The sequence below is a fragment of the Clinocottus analis genome, unplaced genomic scaffold (genome assembly GCF_023055335.1).
Source record: "Clinocottus analis isolate CAN_PGR_092001 unplaced genomic scaffold, fCliAna1.0.p SCAF_25, whole genome shotgun sequence".
Classification (NCBI taxonomy): Eukaryota; Metazoa; Chordata; class Actinopteri; order Perciformes; family Cottidae; genus Clinocottus; species Clinocottus analis.
Genome location: NW_027175987.1, coordinates 7,647,754 through 7,665,649, shown reverse-complemented (window position 1 = coordinate 7,665,649; position 17,896 = coordinate 7,647,754). Strand labels below are relative to the sequence as shown.

General features: G+C 41.4%; 1 protein-coding gene across 5 annotated transcripts in view; it reads right to left on the bottom strand.

Annotated features, from left to right (window-relative positions):
• The window catches only part of frem1b (Fras1 related extracellular matrix 1b), a 69,046-nt gene extending 51,469 nt beyond the window's left edge, over positions 1–17,577 (bottom strand). For 4 of the 5 annotated variants that reach the window (XM_068591541.1, XM_068591542.1, XM_068591543.1 and 1 more), the window contains exons 1-8: positions 17,377–17,577; positions 11,801–12,090; positions 11,623–11,717; positions 6,331–6,590; positions 5,851–6,050; positions 3,223–3,546; positions 2,713–2,821; positions 2,466–2,597 (exon numbers count right to left, since the gene is read on the bottom strand). In XM_068591541.1, coding sequence (XP_068447642.1) covers positions 2,466–2,597; positions 2,713–2,821; positions 3,223–3,546; positions 5,851–6,050; positions 6,331–6,590; positions 11,623–11,717; positions 11,801–12,037 — 1,357 coding nt within the window. In that variant the 5' untranslated portion in view covers positions 12,038–12,090; positions 17,377–17,577. Of the gene's footprint in view, positions 1–2,465; positions 2,598–2,712; positions 2,822–3,217; positions 3,547–5,850; positions 6,051–6,330; positions 6,591–11,622; positions 11,718–11,800; positions 12,091–17,376 lie in introns of those variants that run through there. The other variant, XM_068591544.1, reaches the window with a different exon arrangement.
• Between the last annotated feature and the right edge of the window lie 319 nt (positions 17,578–17,896).

Below are 17,896 nucleotides of genomic sequence, written 5' to 3'. Positions count from 1 at the left end.
GAAAATACGACTACGGACCGAACCAACTCTATTTGGAAAGGGGGAGAACTTCCTCGCATGGTACAGTCGTCCCTCGCTATATGCGTTCACCATTCGCGGACTCGCTGTTTCGCAGATTTTTTTTTTTCTGTTGCAAATCATTAAAAAAAATCATAAAAAGCTTAATAATTCAAAAATTTGAAAAGTGAGAAATATGAAAGGGCATAGCCATCGTGTCCTTTAGTAGCTGAATAATCAAACTTTTTTCTGTAGCTGAAAATATAAATCACCTTAAGAGGTCCAAAATACGGATGGAAGAAATAGAAGAAGAACTAGAAAGAGCATTTCCTGCAGAAAATGCGTTGAAATGCAAAACGCTGAAAGCTGTAGCTGAAATATTTGAAAACAATAGCGGAATAGATGAATATATAAATAAATAGCAAATAATGACTGAAAGTATAGAAAAGGCAAAATACCTGTTGAAACGTGTGACAGTTCAAAAGCATTTTACTGAACTGTTGGAAATCCTTGTCGTTTAAATGTACATGCACGCGCGTTCACGCGCGTGCATGTGCACACTGTTCGCGTGTGCGGCCGTTCGCGTGTGCGGCCGTTCACGTGTGTGGCCGTTAAGGCTCGTGCGCACTCGTTCGCGGCCGTTTACGCGCACGGCCATTTGACGTTAGTGGGCGTTCACGTGTGCTGCCGTTCACGCGCGTGCACGTGTGCAACCTTTTGCGTGTGCGGCCGTTCACGTGCCTGCAGCCTGCAGATACACATTCAGTCGGACTTGCTCTCACATTCAGTGGGATTTCAACACGTCTGAATCTGTTGGATTCCTATCGACCGCAGTTTACGGCAGAAGACAAGATTTCCCACGTTTTGAGCTATAAATTATGCCCAAAGAGTATACGGTTTGGAGTAGAGAGCAAGTTTAAAATATTTTTATCTCTCCGCTCAAAGTATGACGTCACCTGCTTTGAGCTGCGCAATTCACAATAATGATAAAGGCAGAAAAAGTGCGGAAAAAACATAAAATGAAAACGTAGACAGTTAAAACATTATAAAAGATATTAAAAAGGCTGAGTAATACAGTAATTCATTCATTTTTATTTTGATAAAAAGCTGAATAATTTTAAAATTTGATAAAATATGAAAAATGTAAAAGCGTAGATTAATAGCTGAAGGTTTTGTCAACATTTGAAATTTTTAGTATTGTCTCTAGCTGAACGTATGAAGAACCTGTAAACGTTTGAAGTTGAACATGAATTGAAGATTTCCCCATTGGGTCCCATTATAAAAAAAGATCATTAAAAAAATCATAAAAAGCTTAATAATTTGAAGATTTGAAAAGTGAGAAATATGAAAAGTCATACCATGTGTGTCCTTAAGTAGCTGAATATGTGAATAATTGAATTTTTTCATATCAAATGTTTAAACGTTCATAGGTTCTTCATATTGAACATATGAAGAACCTATGAACGTTTAAAGTTCAAGATGATTTGAAGATTTCCCCATTGGGTCTCATTATAAATGAAATCATAAAAAGCTTAATAATTCAAAAATTTGAAAAGTCAGAAATATGAAAGGTCATAGGAAATATGTCCTTTCAAAAAATAAAAAATAAAAGTTTAAGTTGGAATTTGTTGGAATGCTGAAGCTGAAGCATTCCAACTAATTAAGTGTACATTTAGACCATAGACTGCATATTTGAACTGGACATAGTCATCGTGATGTCCCTCATTGGTTGTCAAATTGTAGCCTCGGGTTTGGCAATTTGGTTGCAACCAGTGAATGATGGTGACCATATTGGAAATGTGGAGGAATGTGCACCACCGTATACTTCTCTTGTAGCGAAAGTGACCGGTCAATTACAGGAAAAGCATACCCAACTTTCACCAACTTTATGGTCTCATTGACTCTAAATGCACATCATGCTGTATTGCAGAAGAGAAGAGATTGCAACCAGAAACTTATGTTTGCAATGTATACTGAGGTAATAAATCAAGAGAGAAGTAGAGTCATTTTCTTATAGACTTCTAAACAATCTGACTTCTCTTTGCAACCGGAGAAGTTGCTCGCTGCTCGTCAGTGCAAAAAATGCCAGTTTTAAGACACTTCTCCATTGGCTTCAACAAAGGTTGACGCCTGGTTCAGACTGCAGGCAAATCCGATTAGTTCTCGAATGAGATCTTTACAGATGGCCCGCACTACTATTTGACTATTTGCAAGTGATCCGATCGAGACATCACCAACCTGTCTGCGTGATTTGCTGGGGTACCGACTCAAGTATAAGTGATAGTGTAGCTATGCTACACTATCACTTACACTATCATTTAATGACAGAGTTTGAAAACAAATTGCTAAAAGTTTACTTGATTCCTGATGATAATAAAAAGAAAAATACAATGACACAGATACACAAATAAAATGCAGAAGAGTAAAGAGTACAATATTCCCCTAAAAAATGTAGTGTTTGACCTCACCTCTTACACTAAGGCGTCCACAGAGAGGCCCGTCCACAGCTACAAGATAGACTGCATCGATGTTGTCGTTGTCCACTATCTGCAGCTCCTCCCACGTGATTGGTCGGGACTGACCCTCCAGCAAGTCCAAACCTGAGACATTAAACAAAGAAAGTCAATGGACTTTAAAGTTGAGGTATGTGCTCAATTTGACTATAATAAAGGATGTATTCTGGATGAAACAATGTAATGGGTCAGTAAAACTGACCCCTATTCCAGGAGACTCTGGGGGCATTTGTTTCCGTCGCCCTGATGGAGATGTGGACCACAATGGGTGGGCTGGTCATGTAGGAACTGTCTATAGCCTGAAACTCCGCCTTACACAAAATAGATTAAACAGAATAGACTGTAAGTTTAATAATTCACCATGTAAATGAAATATTTAATGACAGAGTTTGAAAACAAATTGCTAAAAGTTTACTTGATTCCTGATGATAATAAAACGAGAAATACATCTTCAAGAGATAAAGTAATTCATTTGACAAGCCTATACTTAACTTACCTATGCTTACTTAATCTTTCATGACATTTTGTTGAAATCTCCAATTTTATATTTAAATGTATCGTTGAATTTTTGTTTTCACTGAAAGATTGACTTTTTACTCAAGTGTTGTTGATTTTTTCACAATATACCTCATATATTGCATAGATGTTGATTTTTTAAAAAGTTCTATGTCTTGTCTTCAACCATTATTTAAATTAGCATAACTTACAGTACCTCATAGTTCCTGCGGTGCGATTGGCTGCTGTTGGGCGGCTGGTAGGCCACCTTCATCTCGTGGAGGTCTAGCCATGTGAAGGACGTGACAGGCTTTGTGTGGTCGTTCAGGTGGGTGATGTAGCCCTCAGCGGGCAGGGCGGTCACGTTGAAGACCAGCCTCTCCTGCGGCGTCTCGTGGTCCTTGGCATCCAGCGAGGCTGTGGTGAGCGGGGTGAGAATGAACTGGTCCACCTCCAGGATGAAGGAGGCCATGAAGGCGGCCTGGGGTGGCTGGTTCTGCATCGCACCATGAATCAGAACCGGCAACCACACCGACTCTGCCTACAGGGGCGAGGCGGGGCAAAGAGACAGGAAGATGAGGTTAGGTGATAAAGTTTCCACATTTCTTTTCCAAAGACTGACTCATAGTTCTTTTTTGTGCATCATCACGTCCTATTCTCCTTTCTCCAAAGTCTCTTTTGGGACACTTAAGTTTACAACTTTGACTTGAGTCACATTGAGCATTAACAGTGGTTCTCAAACTCTTGGGCAACCCCCTCTAGTGCGACGTGGAGGTATAACGTTTGCCGTTCTTGTGAGATCGGCTTTTCTGCTGTTGCCTCTCGAAGAAAAACAGATCCAAGCTCAACATTGAGCATGAATTGAAAGTGGCCGTATCAAGCCTGAACCTTGTTTTTAAAAAAAATGTAGAGGAAAGCAGGCTCATTGCAGCCACTCCAACAGCTTACAAATATCTGCGCTCGTTTTGTTTTAGTTATAGTTATGTTGAAAGAAAAACAATATTCATGCTTAATCATTTACTATTTCACTGTCATATTCAGACTTCTCATCTTACTGTCTCTGTTTAATCTTACACGCAAACTCAACATGTCTCCTGATAACAGTGAGACTGGGGAATCTGTATGTTTCTGTCATGAAAGAACGTGAAGTTCCTTTGTTATCATGTAATCATTTCTCACAAACCGCTCTATGGGACGAGGGGAAAGGTTCCCGATTAGGCCGAAGACGTCATGAGGGTTTCTGTTAGTGGGTCATGATGAGTATTTAAGAGGTGGTTCTTTGAGAGATCTTTGAGCAGTCTTGGTCTCCCCCCCTGTTTTCCTGTTGCTTTCAGTTTGCCCTGTGTGGGTGTGTCTGCCTGGGCGTGGCCTTAACCCTCCTGCTGCCAATTTTCAAACACACCTACAACCCGTTTCCCTCATCAGCCTCACAGTATATTACCCCAGTTCTCTCTCCACTCCTCGCCAGATCGTCAGTTCACACACCCGGAACGACTGCCACGGCCTCTTTGGATTTCAGCATTGCCTTGTGCTTAACTTGTGCTTTCTCAGCCACTCAGCTCCCCGGAACTCCATGTAGGAATTGCCCAGCCTTCCCACTACCAGACCCCAGCCCGCACAGGACACCTGCAAGAGTTCTACTTCTCTCTGGCTTGGAAATAAATATCATTGTCTATCACTCCTGCTACTTGCGTTTGCTTTTGGGTCCAGCCTTGCATTACCATGACATTTACTCCGAGAGGTCGAGTGAATTTTTCTAACAAGTTATTATCTTGAAAATATATTTAGTGCAAAACAGGGCGATTGAGAACACAATAAGCTATTTTAATATATGCCAAATATGAGTTATTGTTTGCACAGATAGAACTTTGCATTGTTATAACAAAGCGATTGCACATTTTATTTGTTTTTGTCTGATGGAGAAATCTGGTTTACTTAAGAGTGATTGCAATTTTCGTTATTCTATTATTTGAAAAAGCCAAGATGAAATCACAAAAAGTTATTTCAATAAAAATTCAGCGCAACATTTTCTTTCAATTTCATTGGGGCGGTGGGGCATGAATACTTTTCATCCTCCAAAGTGGGGTGTGACAAAAAAAAGTTTGAAAATTACTGCATTAATGAAATATCTAAACTCACCAGTCAGTATCTTTTTTGCCATTGTGAAACATTTTCCTACTTCAACAAGCTTTGACACAAGGCTTTGTATCTGGTGGGAGGGGCTAGAGTAAGCTGCAGCAACTATGGGCCAAAACTATTCAAAATGTCAATAAAACATTTGGTGTTTGAACTATTCTGTTTTTTAATTTTTTATCACCGTTAAAATAGTTCTTAAAGAATGAAAAACATCAATACATCTGCTGAATGCTAAAGTTTCAAACGTGTATGTTTTAACACAACAAGTATCACATAGAAATCAACACATGCTGCCACAACTTCTGCTGTTACACGTGGTGTTGGAGAACAAGCCCAAGAAAAGACAATCAGACGTGTTAGAAATGGCAAGTCTTTGTTTAAAAAAAAGATACTGCGTAGCCTATGTGCAAACAAAGGGACGATTTTACTTTTTTTTACTTTTTAAACCCTTTCACAACCTCCTGCTCCTCTTCCTTCCATTTCCACAGATCTGAGATCGTTAAAAAGTGGGATGTCACCTTTCGACTGCCAATGAACTTCTCAGACGCTAATCCCAACTGGAAAACATCCGACTTGGAAAGGACCAAAACTGCAGTGTGTCGCCATTGTTCAATTCAAGCACTTTTGAGTGGTGTTGGCAAAAGTTGTTTTCCCCCTGGCACACTACTTCCTACACTGTGATCAAAAGGAAAGCGGATGTTGCCTGTACCTCCAGCAAAGCCCTGGTACCCTGCTCCCTCAGCTCCACCCTGATGGGGATGTAGTCGATCTCCGGCGATGAAGACCTGAGGTGCTGGTACTTCAGACCCGAGTTCAGAAAGTCTTGGCAGTTGGTTTTGAGGAAACGAACCTCCTTGGTGTCACGACGACAGGGTTTGTTCCCGGGACAGAGGACCGCCGTCTCTCTGCCTGATGGAGGACAACGGACCGTTGGAGACAAATCAAGCTTAAGTTTGAAAACACAGTTTTTATAACAACAACATTTATGTCAGCAATGCTATGTTGTGTGGTTTTACTTTTAAAAAAAATAAAGAAATACTCCTTTGAAATGATAATGCCAACGACTCTTGATGTTGTGACTGTAGACCAGAGGTGTGATTTGAGGTTACCTGTCGGCTAAATAGGTAATATTCTTTGTGGTTTAAATGCCATTTAGTAAGCCAGACCTTAAAGCAGTACTGCAGCATACCCTTTCTCTGTGTGGAGTCCTCCTCCCTCACCAGCTGACCCAGAGCCGGGACGCTGGTGTCGGTGGTCACCAGCCTGACGATGCAAACCAGGTCTGCCGTGGTCCGGATGTTCAGGACGGAGCCGTCAATGGTGTTGGATAAACCATAGAACAGAGGGACCACGAGTGGAGTGCTTCCCAGCTCCACCACGCTGGACCCTGAGTCCACCACCCGCACCGGCAGAACCACCATCTCCACCAGCGTGTCCGAGGCCGTGAACCTTCACAGGGACACCACATAGCGTGTTGAAAGAGAGTTATTGAGATTTAGTTTCAAAATGTTATTCCAAACACACTGTTTCTTCACAACATAGTTGAATACACAGCCAGTAAGAGCTGATCTGGCAAAAAAAAAAAAATGTTTGTATGGTTTTATTTTTAAGGTGATAGATTTGTATTTCTTGAAGGAAATTGGGGACAATTTTATTTCTGAATAATACACATAATACACACATTTGTAATTGTCTTATAAAACCTCTATTTACAGTGCAAACATTTTATCATCTTTTAACGTTTTCTCAAAAATTTAGTTTGCACATATATACGTAATACAGAATATCTCCTCAACCACGAGGGCTCCTTAAATAATCTCAAAAGGTATAATATATAGAAAACACTTGTGAGACTAGTTAAGAGGTTTAATATCAGTAAATGAGTTACTGGTTTATTGATTGATGATACTGTATATGATCTTTTTTTTCTACAATAAAATATGTTAACAGTATCTTTGCAAAGTTTGGCTTTGATTAAGTGAAGTTAAAACATTTTTGTAATTAATTTAGTGCAGCAATCCCCAACCACCGGGCCACAGCCTGGTACCGGTTTGTGGGTCCCTTGTTACTGGCACTCATGTCAAGAGGTTACGTAATACATTAACCCAAAAACTAAACTTAAAAGTGTTTCAACTCTGCTGGTGTTCTGGTCTAAAATCAAAGCAGAATATTCTGAGATTGCCAAAGTAGCTCTGAAAACCCCGCCTCCATTTCCAACATCCTGTTCTTGTGAAGCAAGATAAAAAGGACTGAGCAATTGCTATATAAAACTGTCATAGCTTATTTTATGAAAAAAGCACAAAACTGCTGTATTTGGCTGTATTGAATATAAGTCATATGAAAACTGAAATGTATGGTTTGGTACATGGAAAAACTCAAATGTCACAGATGTGCACAAGGTCAATCTTTGCAGAAAGAATGTTCACATATTGTGATTTGGGTTAGAGTTGGACCTTACACCTGCATAATTTCAGGAAAATAATCATCCTGAAAGTGCATTTTTTTGAGGTGGACCTGAAACCTTTTCATTTTTTTCTGTGTATCATCTTTATTTACTCTTAACTAGTAACATATAGACTGATACTTACACATCAGAAGAAAATATCACATGTAGCCTTTAATTCTAACCCAAAATTTAGGTATGCAATTTTTGAGTAAAGGGCCTAAAAATAGGTGGGTTTTTAAAATTAATTTAAACAGTAGACTGGACATAAAGGTCTTAGCTATGGATTAGACGGGGTATAAAGAACACAGGTTGGGTGTCTTCCATCACCCCAACCCGGATCCTTGCAGTAAAACAAGCTCAGGACTCCTTCTAACTTGGCATAATAGTAAGTTGTATTTATAAGCACTTTATCATTGACTTTATGCAAGGTCGTAGAAGTTTAATACGTCAGAATTATGACATATTTATCGCCCACACCGTGACGGCCGGTCCGTGAAGGTTTGTGGCGCAAAAAAAGGTTGGGGATTGCTGATATAGTGCACATTTCGTGAACCGTAGTTTTAGATCCACTGTGACCTAAAATGCTCTACTTTCTTCCTCGTCCTTTGATGCCTCTGGTCACACAACAGAGTGGCTCTGCTCAAGCAGATGCACCAATAGATACCAAGCAAGGCTGTGTAGAATATCGATTCATCCATAAGTCAGTCATATTCATGGTTGTGATGTCTCCTAGCAGGCGCAGTGAAGGGGATAAATGACGAGGCAGCCCAGAAAGACAAATAGTGACTCAGTTATTTTTTCCCAAAAGTGTTGAACCGGTGTGCAGTGCCAGGTGGCATGAATGTAGCTATCCGGACTATTTTGAGTGTAATGTGGACAGATGTCTGATGTGAATCCCATTTTAAACATTTTATGCTCACTATAGTGAATTCTGTGAAGTATTTTATATTGTATTCCTTGTGAATTTTCATTTTTAGTCATGAAGTAGATGTTATTGCAGATCAGTCAGCATCGGGAGTGATGGATAAATCTGAATCCCATTTTATTGACGGTATGGGTGAGGTTTGGTCAGACTGTGAAATTATATTACATATTTTCAAGATTAACTTTTTTATGGAGGTGATATTAATTAATTGTGATGTTGATAGAGGTAATTCTAAATTAATGTCCTTAGTGTTAAGTTTGGATTGAATAGATGATTTGATTTGCAGATATTCCAGAAAGTGATTGTTCCCGATGCCATACTTCTGAACCAAATGGGGTAATGGAACCAGAGTGTTGTTAGTGAAGATGTGTTTGGGTTTATTGTGTATGGGTTTATTGTGGCTTAGAAAGTCGGGATTGTTCCATATAGGAGTAAAATTTGAAGGTGCAAAAATGATGTTTGTGATTTTGTGGAATTTCCACTAGGCTGACAGAGATTCTGCTATTGTAGTGTTTTGAAGCAGATAGCGTTTGATTGACTGGCTAAACAAAACTAACCGCCAATTACTCCTTGTGGCCCTAACTATCGCCAAAAAACTATCCTCTTGAACTGGAAATTAAGGAATAACATAAACATTACACACTGGAAAAACCTAATGATTCAACACATCTCAATGGAAAATCAAACCTCCTCCGTCATTTATTATACAAAACACCAGTCCATCTGGTCATCCTTCACTCTATTTTTACAAACATAACATCACCCATTTTATTGATACTCACATTTTTCTTTTTAGCCTGAAACCCACGTACATGCATATTTCCATACACATCAATCTACCCCCAACAATTAAATAACACACACACACACACACACACACACACACACACACACACACACCTTTTCTTCTCTCTCATGGACAAACACCATAGTTAAATACACTAAATATATGATGTATTGTTGGCCTGTATCTCAGTGTTTTGTTGTCCTGTTGATATTATGTATATGTATTGTCTTTGTTTTTTGCAAAAAAAATAATAAAAAGTAAGTCATATTTCAGTGTTTTGGCTGGAATGTGGTTGATATCTTGCTGAGGCTTTGTCTGACAAGGGATTTGGCTGTGTAGGTTGTAAGCTTTCTAGAACGGTGTGCTATTCATGTGTGGCATCAAGCGAGGGATATGAAAATTGATATTTCCATTACTTGGGGAGCTTTGTCTCTCATCACTTTCGAGTCATATTTATAGTTTATGTAAATTATTATGGTTGAATAGTTATGTCACATCAGTGGCTCTGGCATCGATTCATGGGAGTACGAGGACATGGAGAGTGAGGAACAGCTCAAGAATTCAGCTATTCTAACTATAATGAAAACATGAACTGAATTCTTTATCAGGAGCTCTTCCTTACCTTATGAGTTCAGAAGGTAAAGTCTTTTGTCTTCGGTGCGTGAGCAAAATCCTATTTGCAGTTCTATATAATTCTGCGATGACGACGAGAAATGTGTGGCGGGAGGGCGTGACTTAAGACCGACATGAGTGACAGTCAAGCTCAATGCGTGACACTTGAGAGCCCCGATACCTTAGTCTCTCTGCTCCTCCTGAGTTTCTCCCGCGACTGTCTGTTTGGAGTAAACAGGATGTCTATGCAGCGAATAGGTTTACAGATGCGCTCCTTAGCGCCATCTATTGTCGAGTAGTTTAAAAAGGAACCAATGTGCCTCAGACTTTTTTTTCTCAGATCTTTTCTCTTTTTTTTTGCCGTGAGATATTGCTTCTGTGGCGTGTGAGCGTGTGAAAACATGAAAAAGCATGTGTCACACGGCGAAACCGTGAGAGTTGGTGGCTCTGGTATATTCAACCCTGTCTCCTACAAATTACGTTCGCCCAGAACTAATATGTATTTTCAATTACGTTAACGAGAAACGTACATTTCGGACCACATCCAAAAAGCTTAACTGTACCAGTACGGTTGTGTTTAACATAATATAACATTTCTGTAAGACCAGTACAGTTAAGATGATTGGATGTGGTCAGAAATGTTCTGAACACATCCGTATCAATTACTACTGGATGTTGTGTTCCATGTTGTGTTCCACTCGTTTGAATATGTTTCACGTCAGTGTCAGCTGTAGCTGACAACCCGATTTAGAGAAGACCGGACCAGGTGCGACGCGGGGCGTTACCGGCACCTTCGGGCAAGCGGTCTTCAGACCGACTCCGTTAACGGCCTCACACCGCCCCTTGTCTTTTCTTTTCCTCCGCAGAGTCAAATCCTCCATTTTCAGGGCGAGAAATGACTGCTGTCAGCTCAGTGCTAGTGTTGCATTTCTTGTTGTGGTCGTGGAGTTGTTTTTTCTTTTACACACTTTTAGAGTTTACCGGACAGCAGGCTCACTTTCGCCACTTTCCTTCAGTCAGAGGTACTGGCTGCCTCAAGGCAAGCATTTTCCCCGTGGATTCATGTCAGATCAATGAGACGTAAATATTACACACTTACGTGAAATACATTACTGAACACCATGGAAATTAAGATGTATAATAAAAGTGTCCTTAACCATCATTTTGGAAACAGACACAGAAATGGGAACAAGCATGTGCCATTTGCACGCGCTCAATCCAGTTTGTGAGTGATTGCGCAATCTGGAGGCAGGCTCTGCTCATCTGTGCCTCACCTCTCGTCTCTGTTGTATTTAAACAGGAAATCCAGAATTTCTGCGATTTTGACTATAAAAATGGTCCAAAATCATAGACTAGAGGACAGATATTAATACTTATGTTATTTTATTTCCTTTCTTTTTCTTCTCATGATGACAGGGGAGGCACAGCCTTACCTCCCTCCCCTGACTGCACGTCAGTGTTCAACACAAAGGAGTAGCGCCTCAACTCCAAGTTCTCTCCTGATGTCTGAGCTCCTTACCCTATCTCTAATGCTGCGTTCACACCAAAAGCGTTACGAATTTGAGGCGCAAGTAGATTACATTCAAAGTCAATTCACAGACTTTCGCATTACTCATAAAAATATTTTATTGTTCATTATTTTATTATTTCTGATTATTTCACATGATATTGAAACTAATAAATTGTTTAAATGACACGGTTGCTAACTGACCTGTAGACCCTCAGCATCACTGCGTCCTGGTCCAGCATAGGACTGCCGTCGTGGACGTATTTCACCTCATCCTGCAGGAAGCTGCAGTCAAACACCTGCAAAGACCCAAACACCCATGAAACCAATGTGCTGGTTCTGTCCATGTGTAACAGTAGAATTACAGCGGACAAGTCCTCACCTGCGGTGTCAGCCTCCCCACCCTCTGAGTGATGGGTTCATTCATCACCACCTCCACCTTACAGTCTGCAGTCGGGCCCACGCTGATCTTCAGCTCCCTCTCCGTGATGAACACCGACCGACCCCTTGCGACCTCCACACCCGAGTTCACCGCCACCAGATTGCTGCTGCAGACGGACATCGTCGCCACCAGCAGCAGCAGTAGCCACCCCAACAGCGCATTACTGACAGCAGCCATATTGGATTGGCGAGGTCCTCTTGTTGGACCAGTTTCACGTGGGAAGTTGTGTTCTGGAGCAAAGCGAGCCGATGAAGGACAAAGGCTGAGGCGTTTTTCATTCAGTCTGCTGCTACCTGCATCCTCTTCCCTTTTTGTCTGGTCTCACTAAATTAGCGTAACAACAGGGAATCTCAGGGTCTTCTTATTCATGTTTTTCTGTACCTCAACAGTAAAATTCACATTTAGCAACTATTATTTCTCATTAAAAAAATAATAATAATTCCAACAAAATGAGGCGATTCCAATTTTTGAATTTGATGAATTGGATCCTTGACCTTTTCCAACACACACACACATCTGGTGATACAACACAAATTCCTGATCAGCCCAAGTCACCATCTATCCCTTAAAAAACTTTGTTGCAAAAAAAGGATGAGTTATCACTCTAAATCCCGTCATAGCCAACACCAAAAACCTCTCTCAGTCTTCCAAGTCCATAAAAGACCCAAGAAAAGACCCCCCCTCCCTCTCCTTCCACCACACACACACACACACACACACACACACACACACACACACACTTCTAGCTGGAAAACGTTTCCACCCTCCATTTCACTTCAAAACTAAGGCCCTCTGCAGGAAACAAGGGTTTAATCCGCGTGACCCGCAGAGGTGCTGGAAATGGCATGGGACTGGGGTGGAGCAGGGGGAGGAGGGCAAGGGGGCGCGGGTGTTTTCAGGATCAAAGCAGGGCACCAACTGGAGCCGACGTGTCACTTCCCATCCATCCAGACGAGCTTCGCTTCATTAGTTTGAGGTTTCAGCTGAGTGTGTGTGTGTGTGTGTGTGTGTGTGTGTGTGTGTGTGTGTGTGCGCGTGTGTGTGTGTGTTCCCCTCAAAGCGACTGCAGCTCTGTGGACCTTTGTGGAGGTTTTGATGCATCTCTTTCACTGTAGTGTTACTATTATTTGAGTAGTTTGTATGCCATAAACTGTATGCAGTGGTGAAAGGTTACTTGTGAGTAACACACATTTATAATGCAAATGTGTAAACATACTTATGTACCTGAAGCTACTACAAGGTACTTGTACCTCCCATTTTACTACAGCAGAGTCTGACAGTCTGTCCTGTGCAGTCCTGGTTCCGGTTTTCCCATGCCTCATATTCCTTTCACGGGCCCAGCAAATACGGCCTGGGCTCCCAGTGGGGTCAGGCAGAGCAGCCAGACGAAGCAAAGCTCCTGGCTAGAGGAAGAGCTGCTGCTGCGGGTCGAAAGCAGCAGCAGAGCTAGATCTGTTTCAATTCAGTTTATTTTATTTAGACCAAAATCACAAATACAAATTTGCCTCGGAGGGCTTTACAATCTGTACACATAAGACATCCCTGTCCCGGAACCTTACCTCGGTTCAGTAAAAAAACTGAGGGAGAGCTTCAGAGGAGGATCCCTCTCCCCAGATAGACAGAAGCAATACATCTCATGTGACCAGAATGAATAATGTAATAGAGTTACAGCACATTCAATGAATATTATATCAATTATTCATATAATTAATTGTAGTAGGCATGGTCCACGATGCAGATAACCACAATTTATGTTATGTTCTGTCTACGGTGGGTTGGTTGCCAGCTGGAGTCTGAAACGGTCTGATCTTGTCGGATTCGTTGCAGAATCCAACCAGGTGGTACCGACGACGTGTTAGACCTACCTAGTCAAGCTTTTTAATGATGGTCTTGGTTACTCGTGTAAGTTATATCAAAACTGTTTCATAACTTAAAAAGTTCCTTACAGAAACTACAGCAGAGGTGGGCAAAGTTTTTGGCTCAGTTTTAAAATTTGACAGATGGGCCGGGCTTAGCAGAGTAAATTTTTAACCTGCTTGCTCTCGAAGCTTAAAACTGCGCTTGCGTGTCTGTTGCCTGCGCTCTCTCTCTCTCTTTTTTTTTTTTCCAGGAGCAGCGAGTTTCTTTATTCTGCACACTTCAAACAATAAAATAAAATTACAACAGAGATAAATGAATATAACAGTGCAGGAAGAGACAAAAAGCTAACTGGGCTTATTTGAAGCCTCCACCTAATAAAAGTTAAACATGTTTGATATAGCAGCTAAATACAAGAACTACTGACAGCTAATACAATAACTAATAACTAATAACAAGAAATAATAACGGCTAACACAAAACTAATAACAGCTAATACAATAACAAATCACAGTTAATACAATAACTAATAACGGCTAATACAAGGAAGACATGAACACTGATACATAAACAAAAACAACCTCTTACAAAACAGCAATTAGAATTTATTTTAGACCTTTTTTAAAAACATTTTATAGAAGGACATTGGGAAAAGTCATTCCATAACTTAGTTCCACAAAATCTAATAGAAAATTGTAAACAATTTGATCAAAAGTAATAAGACACCGCTGTAGTTTAACGTAAAAGTTCAATTAAAATCTTAACCTTTCAATGAAACTGATGTAAACTTACTGTGAACAATTAATAAACTAATAAAGTTTGCTTTTGTGACTCGATAACAGTAGTATTCAGCCGGCCTAAACAGAATCACAAAGATATAAATATTTGAAAATATAATTTATAAAAATAGAAACCTACAAGCTAGAATCTCAGGACTTACTGATGACCCCTTTTCCACAGAAGTTTATGTGCGTCTGGTCAGTGAAATGCTGATTATATTACTGTTTTTTAAATTTGCAGTCGTATTTAATCCTAAACTTGCCACAATGCTGAAGTTACTGCTTCACCTGGGGCTGCTGGTGCTTCTACCCGCGGCCTGTCCTTGGCGCGGGGAGAGGTTGCTGCCGGCGCAGATGTGCTGCAATGTTATGTCAGCACTGCGCAGGGTCAGTGTGGCGGTTTTGTTGATACATTTGGACAACATGCATTTTTGTTCAATGGTTGTTTGGTTGTGCTTGCTGTGCTGCCCCTCATCGGGTGCATTTCCTCCACTGTAGTTTGTCGCTCTAGGTCGGCTTGGAAAGGTTCGTGCCGAAGGTGGCACGCAGGCTCCGGTTGCAGCCTTTAGAGAGCCCTTGCCCGGACCTCGCCGCTTCCCGGGTCCGTGGATTAGGTGCTTGTGACTTCTCTCCCCACTGGGGAGGAACACGCCCCCTGCACCCGGCACTGTCCACCGGGGCGCACTGTCCTTAGTGCCGTGTTGCATCGCCAGGGCGAGGATCGGCACACGTAAAGGGCGTCAGGGGTCTGCGGCGATGTCGGCAAACCACCGGACTGGTCTTGAAACACGGATCAAGAAGTCTAACACATGCGCGAGTCAGAGGGTCACTGATACCCCGTTGCACAATAAAAGTGTGACGCGCACCTCGCAGGTCCGCGGGTCAGTCCCATCGCCCCGTATGCTCGTGGTGGAGCCCTGTGGCGGAGCGGACTGTGTAAGTGTGTCGGTTTGTAACACTTATTTTTTTGCAGCGATCACGGCTGGCCTAATGGCCAACACCACGGACCGCCACTGGTATTCAGAGAACGTCAACTTTTAGTTGGGTTTTCTCATGCATTGTTTGCTGGTGCGAAATGCATTCTGATATCCAGCCAATCCGAAGACGAGGATCGTAACCAATGAGATGTAGAGATACGATAGTGACTGGGTCCGCCCACTTACTGTCAAAAAGAAAATCTACTTGAGAGAGAGAGCAGGCAATAAACACGCGAGCGCAGTTCAAAGCTTAGAGAGCAAGCAGGTTAAAAATTTGTGAGCGCAACTTTTGCTTGTGACAGTAAGTTTGTTGTAGTCTAGCACACTGGACAATGGACAAAGCATTTTTCAAAATAAAGTAGATGAAAATAGAGAAACATCTTTACTTACATCCCTGTTATCTCTCCAAGAGGAATTCACTTTCCAATCTCAACCTGCACAGCCGGAGGCTCGGTGTCCGTCTCCGCAGAAATGTGCATTGAATCCAAACAGCAGGACTCATTGCTAAAGCAGGACGTCTGTTAAATGATCCGCCAGCTGCTGCAACTGGAAGTGATTCACTACTGCTCAATGTCTGAGGTGAACTGATACGGTTCATAATAATTAACTTTAGATCTGACCACCGTCAGAACCACACAGGCTTTTGAACACGGATGCTGACAGTTTTGAGACTCAGGCTGTTTTCAGCTGCTCACTGTGTCCAACTTCAAAACCTTAAAATTAGATTACTTGCATTCCAAACATACAGAGCATTTAGTTTTAAAACCAAATGTTCATGTTTTTAAACTGCGAAACAGCACAAGGTTCGAAAACTCTTCACAAAAAAGGATATCCAAACTACATCAATTCAATTGGATAGAAAAAGACAGTAAAAATAAACTTCTAAAGCAAAACAGCTATTACTATACAGTTGTTGCTGCTACTGCAACTTCACAAATTGCCTCTGATATTTCTGAAACAACTACTACAAAAGCAAAAAACAAAAAATTAACTGTACTTTGGATTAATCCGTCCATACAAGGTATTTATCTGTTTATCTCACTGTGCAGTACATTTTCTGTCAATATAGTGACTTTTTGTCTGTCAGTGACTTTTCAGCTGTGTGGTGCAAGTCCCGCCTTGGCCTTTTTCCCTGTGAAAGGGTTTTTACTATCTTCATTTGGGGGAGTTTTTCCTGATCCGATGTGAAGTGCCAGGACAGGGATGTTATGTGGACAGATTGTAAAGCCCTACTGGGCAAATTTTGTATTTGTGATTTTCGTACTTTCTTGCTCTAAAGTGACTTTATCTGTCCATGCAGTGACTTTTATCATCCAGTTGGTTCATCTATTTATTTGTGCATCTGTCAATACAGTGACTTTATCTGTGACTGTATTTGTTAGAACAGTGACTTTATATGTTAGACCAGAAATGTTAACCTTTTAGAACAGTAACTTTAACCTTTTGGAAAAGTAACTTTATCTTTTAGAACAGTCACTATCTGTTAGAACACTGTCATTACATGTTCATACAGTGACTTTGTCTTTTAGAACAGCAACTTTATCTGTTAGAACAGTAACTTTATCTGTAAAAACAGTAACTTTATCTGTCCATACTGTATGTTTATCATAGTGAGCAGACAGGCAGGCCTGCAGGTTTCCCTGCAGCAATGCAACAAAACACTGCAAAGAAAGTTTCCACTGAACTCCTGCTGCTCTAATCACATCCGCAGCCTGTCAAACTGGAGCAGCATACTTTGCATGAATGTGTGCATTTACGAGTGTTTTACAGAAGAAGAATGAAAAAAGGAAATGCCCCACTTTTAACTCTTTGTTCAATCTTTTCTGTGTCAAGGCCTGTTAGAGGCATGTGTCGGCATGAGAGAGCAACAGCCAAGAGTGTGTGAAAGCTGGTTGGCACCTACCTCCAAGTTGTTGGAGCTCTTCTGTTCCTCTTCTTCACCTCCTGCACACGCTCAGAGAAAGAGGAATGCTGTCACACACACTTCACACTTTGCCAGCACCCCCTCCCCTCTATTCCACAGCTCGCCGTCACCCCAAGACGTCTGGCATCCGACAACACAGAGAGCGAGATTGAGAGAGAGCAAGACGGGGTAAACTGTGAGATGGGGAGAACAAAGGGCGAGCGAGTTTCCTCAAATCTGTCCTAAAGCCAAAAAAAAAAGAGAGAGAGAGAGAGAGACAGAGAGAGAGAGAGAGAGAGAGAGAGAGAGAGAGAGAGAGAGAGAGAGAGAGAAGAGAGAGAGAGAGAGAGAGAGAGAGAGAGAGAGAGAGAGACAGAGACAGAGCAGACAGGAAATGTGCTGAGAGGTTTCCAGGGCTTTTATTTTTACAGCCCCCAGCCTCACTGCCTCCAGGGCTCTATCTGTCTTTGTTTCTTTCTTATGTGAAAATCCACTGAAGATCTCATGTGATTTGGAAGTT